Genomic DNA, 9,318 nt, shown 5'->3' with positions numbered 1-9,318 from the left:
ACCGTGAATGATTATTAATCTTTAAAATAGTCACACATAACGAAAATATTTATCTTAGTTATATTAAAATTTAAATTTCAATACGTTAACTATTAAATCATTCCATAATCGGTGTTAAAATTTCATGGTGGCTCCCACCAATCTATCTCAGGGTCAACATGGATAGGAATGGCAATGGGGCGGGGCGGGGTGGAGGCGGGTTTGCCATTCTCATCCCGCCCCGTTCTCATTTTTTCGGGTTCAAGGATTCCCTGAACCCGAATCCACGGGGATCAAATCCCCATCCCCGCCTCATTCCCAAATTTAATTTATATTATTATTATTATTATTATTTAATAATTATTATTAATGATAATATTAATATTAATATCAATATTAATAATTGATCCGGTGATAAGGTGGGGCCCCCCTTTTTTCTTTTCATAGAGAAGTCAACATCATGTGAAGACCAAGGCCAGAGGCCGATTGGGGAATGGAGATCGACCGGGCAGTAGGGGCGGAACGGCCCAAGAGCATAAACAGAAGCATAGACCCGACGAGGGGTCGGGTTTCCGACGCTCATGATAAACAAGGACGCCGAGCCGACATGGAGGTCCGCTCGGCCAATGCATAAATCAATCAGACTGAATAGGCGTAGCCGAGGGCACGACCCAGATTCTCCCGAGCAGACTAGCATTTAAGTCTGGCTGGGCAGAATGGGATTACCAATCGGCGGGACGTTCACCATAAACGTGAAGCAAGGGAACATCCTCTGACAGGAAGTATGGTCGAAGGACATGTTATGTACGAATGCCTAGGACAGAATGACCTCATGTCCCATCAGAAAGGTGGTCGAACTGTAGCAGTATGGCGTCAAGCAAGGTCACCTGACACGTCATACCCGGGTATGGCCAAAGTACACGTGTACACCTCGATTGGTGTGCATGAGCTTCCTCCAGCTCTATATAAGAGCTCACAGACTTCGCCGGAGGTAGAGTGACTCTCATATTCGAAATCACTTTTTTGCTGCTTGCTTGCCTGACTTGAGCGTCGGAGGGTTGTCGCTGGAAACCCTTTCCCGACCCGACTTCTTTGCAGGTTCGCCGGAGCTCCACACGGTCAGCAGGGGAGCCACGTCATCAACTAGGAGAGCACCACGTGCCCAACGTCCGCTGGTTCAGCGATTCGGACAGGATCAATAATATTTTCAAAAAATTTAATATTAATATTAACACTATTATTAATACTTTAAAAAATCATATTATTATTTATTAATATTAATAATAATAATATTCGGGACGGGTTCGGGGATGAGATAGTATTCTCATACCTGCCCCGAACCTGCCCTATCCTCGAAAAATCGGGGGTCCTTTTCCCATTTCGAGTTTTCCCCGCGGACCCCTAAACTCGTAGGAAAAATTATCATCCTTAAACATGGAAGAGCTAAATCACATGTGGCTACTAATTTATGAAATTTTGAATACAATTTCACTGGCGGGTCTTGATCCAATACAAGTTGGATCTAAATTCAATGGACACTCAGCATGGGATTTTAATTTGGGACCAAATCAATCCGAAAAATCAAACTCAGAGGCCACCAAAACATGCCTATCGCATGTATCAGTTGAAAATTAATCTTAAATATATTGACACTAATTTCGTGTATGCATCCAAATTTGTGGGGCGTCATGGAATTGACTTTTGAATATATATAAAATATATTTAAAATTAAACAAAAAAACACACACACGCGTCAACCGATCTTCACGTATGGATGCATACATAGTTCACAGGATCAGTCCGGCCCATGGGCATTTAATGAGCCATGAATGCCGGCGTTTAAGGTTCAATTAATAACACGCCCTCGGCTCCTTCCGTGCAGCCCGTCGGAGCGGCAAGTGTCATGCTGTGGGGCCCAGAGAGGGCCTCCCGACACAGACTGTTCTGTGCCGACGGCGACAACGCCCGTCGCCGGCTGGGTCTGGTGGGAAAGGGCGCAGTGCCGGTCCGCGAGTCTCATTCCGGTCTTCTCGTAACGATGCAATTTTGTTATTTAATTATATTACTTAAATAAATAGAATAATCATTGTAAAAGAATATAAAAAGACAAATTATATAACGTGGCTGTGATCAATATCTGGACCCATTGCCACGGGACAGGACGAACGGCCACGTGGAAACGCCAAACTCCATGGTCAAAAGAAGAAAAGAAGGATTATCCGCCCTGGCCTAGGGACAAACAAAGCCTAAGCAGTGCTGAAAAAACATAAAGAAAAAAAATGCAATAATCAAGCGTTAAAGAGAAGATCTTGGATCACCACAGCATCTTCCATCTTCGACTTTCTCTTCTTTTGATGCTATTTATTTATTTACTTACTTAACATCCATCCTCTTCCTCTGGACTTTTCCCCACCTCCAACGCCCTCGATGTAATTACAGTCCTTTAAGAGCTTCTCTGTAAAAGCTTACTCTTTCACCATTTTAGTACTCGGAAAAGGAGGGCACAAGCAGCAGCTGCTGCATTTCGGCAGCATACATCTAAATTTTTCTTTGTTGCACACATTCATCATCACTATCCATCTGTACACATGCATGATTCCATGCCCCTAACAAAAGCTTCCTTAACATTTCCTTCTTTTCAGGATGTAAAAACAATTTACTATTCCCTCCTCTCCAACAAGGAAAGGTGAAAAAACAAAAAACAAAGAAAAAAAAAAGGAATTCAACTCTCCTTTTACTGGTTTGCCCCAATTTACATTTGCAAATCTGCCCTTGGCTGAGCTTCAAAATTCAGCCCCTACCACCGACGATAGCAACCGTAGAAGTTAATCGTCTTGGATGAATATTTTACTGATAAAATCTCGAAACCTCCGAGAGTAGAGTTTCGGGTCCACCGCGGAGATAGAATTGGGATCGACCTGCAACGATTTGTAGGCGTGCTCCAGTTTCTTGGTAATGTCGTAGTCCTGAAGGATATCGATTATGCCAAAGTAGAGAAGCACATCATAGAGCTCGCCGCTTGCTGTAGGCGTCGACATCCCGCTACTTGCTGGGATAAATGAAACCAATCCGTTTCTTGTGGCGTGCTCTGCTCGCGCAGGCATGTTAGCACCAAGCCGGACCAACGGTTTCCTGATCATTAGAAGAGTTAATGATACAAACGCAAAAGATTAGGAAATAGAAAGAAGTTTATCTAACAGATAGATGAGGAACCAAATTCTAGTTTCCACAATGGAATAATAAAAATTGGGAGCCACAAGCATGACAGTAGAGCTACATCATGATGAGAGCGACACTACGCCACTTAAATTTTTGATGTGGAGTCTGTAGAAGCAGCAGAGACCACGAGTTTTTAATTGCGCCAAGTACTCCGTTCATGGGATCATAATGAGCCATTGGCTGATGACTAGTTGTTGGCAGAGGGTTTTCAAAGCGACGCCTTTTCATTCGTGGGTGGCATGAGCGGATTGTTTGATCCAATGCAAACGGGTTAAAGCATAGGATAAAACAAATAAGAACTTGGACAAGATTGGGCAACAGCGAATCCCTAGAGATGGATGGTAGCAGACAATGACTCCTAAATTTACTCTACCACAAGTTTGTATATCCAGATTCGGTAATGCATATTTGACCAATTAGCAATAAGACCATCGAGACAAGACATTAGATATCTAGGCTTAAAAGCATGAATGAAAGTGAACCACAGGCACCTTCTGAGTTACAGGCAGGAAACAATCAATATACTAATTATATTAATCAAATGCCAAATCATGGTCGAGTAAGCCATACCGTGTACCCGAAATTTGATCCGTATCTTGACATTTGAAAGTTGAGTTGCATTGGTCAGACCAGGTATCTCTGTGTTGAAACGATTCCTTCTTAGACGACTCTGATTAAGTAGCATCGATATGATTAGATTAATGTCCAATGGCCTAACAATGCTAGAAAAAGAAATCAGGCTTGTAAAGGGGTATTGACTTACGAGGTGAAGCACGAAGCGGTGACAGGAAGTGTACTCCTACAAGGAAGCTGTAATCCATGATCCCCTCTGATTCTAAGAACTCACAGTCTTGTTTGATTTGTCTACACCAACATTGCTATCTCAGACCAAATAAAGCATGGATGCGAGAGCAGAGGAATCAACCAAACTTTTAGCTAGATCTATGAGAACTTACTCACGGAGCTCTTTGTACCACGAATTTTGAAGGAGAAATACTAAATTTAGGTCAAGATCTTTGAGCGTAGTTGTCTCATCAATCTCTTCCTCAGTCTTCTCGGTTGTACGGCCATAGGATGAACCTTTCAAGTCGAACCTCCTATGTATTTGATATTCAGAGCAGAACAAATTACCCATAACAACAAACCGGACCTGGCTTCATCAAACATGTGCAATAAGATCAGCGAATAACATATGCATGAATCAATTGATATGTAAAATCGCATAACGAGCAAAATATCATGCTAGTATTTGCTAACCTTTTGACCACCATTAGGCTTTACACAATGGACTCCATAGAACTTTGTCACTAGAGTCTTCTCATACTCACATACATGCAGATAATAACTGGCTAACATTCTAATGAGTACCTGGTAAAGTCGCAAAGTAAATGCAATCAATATCAACCGAATGCTTTTCTAAAATAATACATAGAATTCATGCATTACCAGTGGAAGTTCATCAACACTCTTAGGAAAATTACTAAGAGAAACAGTGAATGGAGACAAATACCAAGTAAATGATTGTGCATGTCAACATTATGGAAAGAAGAAAATTCAGAATGAGGTTACATGTTGGTCTGATATTTACAATTCTCATTGTATTTTCAGTAATAAAATCAGTGTACACAGCAGAAGGGGGGAAAAACTGATGAATTTCCTGGCTATAGTTTGGTATGCTAATTGATAATGGAACCTTGATAGTCAACAATTAAGCTTAAGGAAAGTTTTGATGTGGAAAAGAGTTAGAAATGTCTAACCTTCACTTCAGATTTTTTTACCGTCTTAATCATGAAACGGTCATCCTGGGTCATGAAAAAAAAGCTCCCGCTCTTCCCAGGCGAAGAGAACTCCCTCAGTGCATCATTTCCACAGATAGCTAACATATAATCTGCTGGATCCACTGAAAACAATTTCCTCAGGTGCCTGCAATCCAGGGATCAAGTGAAATTCTTCAATTGAATTGTTAAGAAAGATGGGGAAAAAATATCGAACAAATCCTTCAACAAAAAAGTACCTGAAGACCATGGGGCAGTAATCCTTCCATCGGAACTCTGGTGACTGGTGCGGAGGAGTATTCTTTGATCCTTCAGGAGGGAACCTCGTCCAGAATTTCTCCATTGGATCAAAATCTTCCTGCTTTAGCTCCCTCAGGTGCGCGGAACCAGGCTTCCCGATTGAGTACCTGAATCAAAAACCACTACCAATAAATTAAGAACCACATTTCCAATTCCGCGCCAACAACTTAATTCTTTGATCGTCTACCTAATGCCTAATTGAAGGTTCATCATTAGGTCGTAATTCTTGTGCCCCTTCGATATTGTCTGCCCTGGCTTCTTTACCTCCGAAGTTAAGAAGGGCTGTCGCCGTTGAATGGTACCTATGCGCGTTCCACTAACATGCTCCTCGTGCAATGATCTTTCCTTGTACAGCATCGACGCCTCGAGATTGTCGATGATGTCGCAAGTGATATCCCCAGCCTCGCCGTCCGATTCCCAGATGCAGATCCTGGGGAAGCTCTTTTCAGTCACGGAGCTGACCCGTCCAGGCGATCGATGGGCTACATCTACAGACAACCGCTTCCTGGACGAAGGGACCAGCGGCGATCCATCGTCCAGTTGAAAAAAGGGGGAGGTGCTTCTCCTACCAGCGGCGATCTCTTTCCGGGGAGTGGCGGTGGCGGGGTAGTATGTGCCGTCGAGGGCCTTGGGATCGCTGCGGCTCCAGCTGCCGATGTAGCAGCTACCGTCGGGCCAGGTAAACACGCTACTCCCCTTTGGGACGCCGTTCTCCCACTGGCCATCATAGCGGTTCCCGTTGGTCCATACGAGGACACCTCGGCCGTTTATGACACCTCCACGCCACTCGCCCACGTACTGGTTGCCGTTCCGCCAAACGTAGCGGCCGTGACCCTCCTGGACGTTGCGCCGCCACAGGCCCTCGTAGTAGTCTCCGTTAACGTAGGACTTGCTGCCAAAGCCTTGCTTGCGGTCAGCCACCCACTGACCATGGTAGGTATGACCGTCAGCGCCGATGAACGTGCCGAATCCCTCCATCCTTCCGGACCGAAACTCGCCCTCGTAGGTAGCGCCGGAAGGCCAAGAGAACCTCCCCTTCCCGGAGGCCTTCCCCCTACGCCACTCCCCTTCGTACATACACCCGTCCGCCCACAGGTACTTCCCACGCCCGTGAGGAGCGTTCCCAGCGAATCCGCCAGAATAAAGATCCCCGTTCGGCAGCAGCTTCTTCCCGACCAAATCCTCCTCGTCTTCATCGTGATCAAGCGTGGGGGTCACTCGTCTTCCGCCACCTCCACCCTGAGATCTGCCCCTCGCTTGCACAAGGGACTTCTCTGCAAGGTCCTCCGCCGCCGTACTCGCGACTGCATCATCATCGACAACCCGCCGCATTTTACATGCGCCTCCGTTGCCACCTTCTGCAAGAGAAAGCCCTAGTCGCCGGCAGGTGCGTCGCGCATTCCCCACCAGACTTCGATCAACCCGTTAAACTCCACCCAGATTCAAAGCATCTCTCTCTCCGAACCGAAATGGAGAAGAAAATTCGAAGAAATCGAAGCATGAACGAGCAAGAGACAGCGGTTAATGAGGAGGCGAAGAAAGAGACGCCTCGGCCGCTGCTTTACCTTCCCTTGCAGTTGCAGCAGCGAGAGAGAGATAGAAAGAGAACGAGAGCGAAAGGAAATAATAACAATAAAAACACTGGGACTCTATCTGCTGCAAAATACCCAGATTACCCCTGATTTCAACCAAGAATTACTCTTGTTTCGACAGCTTTCCATTTCCAAGTTCCAACTGTCGCCCCCACAGACCAGAAAATGCATCCCATGTCCTCTTCCAACCACGCAACACCATTCTACTCCATTTGAATTAATCGACAGCTATCTGCCGCGTGGCACAGGTGCCGTGGGTCTTCTATACGAGTTTGTAACGGTGTCCGTCCTGGGAAAAACCCGACACGATGTTTTTCTTTCCGGAGCCGTTATTTGGTAGATTCGCCCGATTCGGACTCGAGATAGAGATCAATTTGGATTCGAATTGATTTTAAAGATCTATATCGTAATTTGATGTAATTATTTATCTCTGGCAACTAATAATCATGCCTTCTATTTAATGCCTTTTGGTGAACTTTTCTAGATTTATTCTTAATTTATGTTAAATATATCCTGATTTTTCTAATTTTAGTAGCTTAACACTAGGATTTTTTTCGCACTAATAATGGGAGCGAATTCTACGATTCTAGTAATTGTCTTTTCATCTTTATATTTTTCTTTAATTCTTCTAAGTGAATTGGAATGTTAACAAATAACTTAGCCCTCAAGTACAACAAACTTCATTTCAATTTTCAAATATCTAAAAATTGAGTATCAAAGATTTGATGAATTAACGAATAATTTTTTTTAATCGATGGTTGATCTAAGAATACTTAATTGATGGACCACTCATTATGAGTATTTTTCAATTTACTTTAATAATTAGTGATAATTTTTATAGGATCAAATTAATCATCGATTATTAACGTAAGATGACAACTAAAAAAAGTTAAAACAAATAATATAACATTAGATGAGCTATCTCCTCACATGTAATTTTTTTTCTTCTTTTAAAACCCCTTTTCTTCTCCCAAGTAGTTTTTTTTTCTTCTTTTAAAACCCCTTTTCTTCCCTAGGATGATTTAAAATATTCTAACTTCTATGATATAAGTTTGTCATTGTTATTTTTAAATTAATTTAGATTAAAATTTATAAGAGTTTTAATTTCACAACTATTATGTAATAAGAGTACAATATCCAAGCCTCCTTGATTTCATCTGAAAGTAGAGAAAATGATAAATTGGAGATATAGCTCGAAAGTTGATGAGGTGAAAACTTCACGAGACCCTGCAATACAAAAATGTTAGTATCGGGCTAGGAGGGGTTTCCTACATTGGCTATTTGACGCTCAAGTCTATTCCGGTGATGTAGAGAATAATAAAAATATTGTAACCAAGAATGTGTAGAATAACAAAGTTTCACATATCTCCGTCTGTAGATAGGAATCCCCTTTTATAGTGTCATTGTAGTGTTTGTGCATGTATCTCTAAGTGTGTGTACATTTTCCCAAGCCTAGGAAAAGATAAGTCAAAAAGTGTTCCTGACATCTTTCCTTAAGCGAACATGCAAATCCCTAATGTGACAGATTGGAAACTTCTAAAATACTATTTACCTATGGAACATGCTATGTTGTTAGTGACACAAACTTCTAAAAAGGTACGAGGAGATACGGATGCAAGTCCCACTGTAGGCCAATTGGCGTCTGCTTGGCGTGAGACGCTCTCGCTCGTTCGTGCTAGACAGAGCAATCTCCCTTCGCTCGGCTTCTCCGTAGTTGGAGGGCTGCATTTTACTCGGACAAACATGCCGCCCGCTTGACACGGACGGTGGTTTGGAAATGCATTGCCTGCTTGTCTCTTAGTCTTGTGTTATCCACTTGTCGTTGCTCATCCATTTGGTCATACGGTCCATTCGTCTATACCTTGTCCGTTCGGCCGACTTTGACACCTTGATTAACTTTGACTTCCACGTCAGCTGGTCTTCCTTATTTTGACCTATCTTTGGTGAGGCCCCTCTTCATCACCGTATTATAAGTCTTCCTCTCAAGTATAGTCGAATGAAGTTGCAAGTCCGACTAACTGGACAGTTAGTGTGTTCTAGAACTCTTTCTTCCCGACCTGGCACCCTGAGATTTAGAGCTGCTACTCAGCTATTGCCATTATTGTTCTTTCTGCTCGCTTTGGCGTCTCTGAGTTTAAAGTCGCCGCTCGACTGTGTCACTGAGCTATTTTATCGAGAAGTTAACCTGCCTTCGATCGGCCATGCTGGGGTTTAGAACCGCCGTTCGGCTATAATGTTCACTGGCACCAGAGTTTATAATCACCGCTCAGCTGTGATGTTCACAATACAAGGGTTTATAGCCGTTGCTCGGCTATATCATGGTCAACACTTAGTCGTTGTTTTAACTTCCTTCTGATCTCTTCTGAGCAGCCTGTGCTTCCTCGACGTTGATGTATTTGATAGCCCGCCCAAGCAAGTAATCGAAGTCCCTCGAGGGCTTCCGGATGAGTAAA

At 43.3% G+C, this 9,318-nt stretch overlaps 1 protein-coding gene across 2 annotated transcripts; it reads right to left on the bottom strand.

Annotated features, from left to right (window-relative positions):
- Window positions 1-2,514: 2,514 nt before the first annotated feature.
- LOC121991795 (phosphatidylinositol 4-phosphate 5-kinase 1-like) lies at window positions 2,515-6,876 on the bottom strand. Of its 2 annotated transcripts, XM_042545833.1 has the most exons (8): window positions 5,461-6,876; window positions 5,213-5,380; window positions 4,956-5,121; window positions 4,456-4,566; window positions 4,155-4,348; window positions 3,962-4,062; window positions 3,769-3,868; window positions 2,515-3,111 (listed from the first exon to the last, which is right to left on the bottom strand). In XM_042545833.1, the coding sequence occupies exons 1-8, from the start codon at window positions 6,603-6,605 to the stop codon at window positions 2,805-2,807; spliced, it is 2,292 nt and encodes a 763-aa protein (XP_042401767.1). In that variant the 5' UTR covers window positions 6,606-6,876; the 3' UTR covers window positions 2,515-2,804. The 2 variants fall into 2 exon arrangements, 1 of the variants encoding a protein (XP_042401767.1); XR_006114734.1 differs by lacking the exon at window positions 2,515-3,111 and having other exon boundaries at window positions 3,962-4,076.
- Window positions 6,877-9,318: the final 2,442 nt, after the last annotated feature.

This window comes from Zingiber officinale, chromosome 6B, assembly GCF_018446385.1.
Source record: "Zingiber officinale cultivar Zhangliang chromosome 6B, Zo_v1.1, whole genome shotgun sequence".
Taxonomy (NCBI): Eukaryota; Viridiplantae; Streptophyta; class Magnoliopsida; order Zingiberales; family Zingiberaceae; genus Zingiber; species Zingiber officinale.
This window is presented reverse-complemented; position numbering and strand designations above follow the sequence as displayed.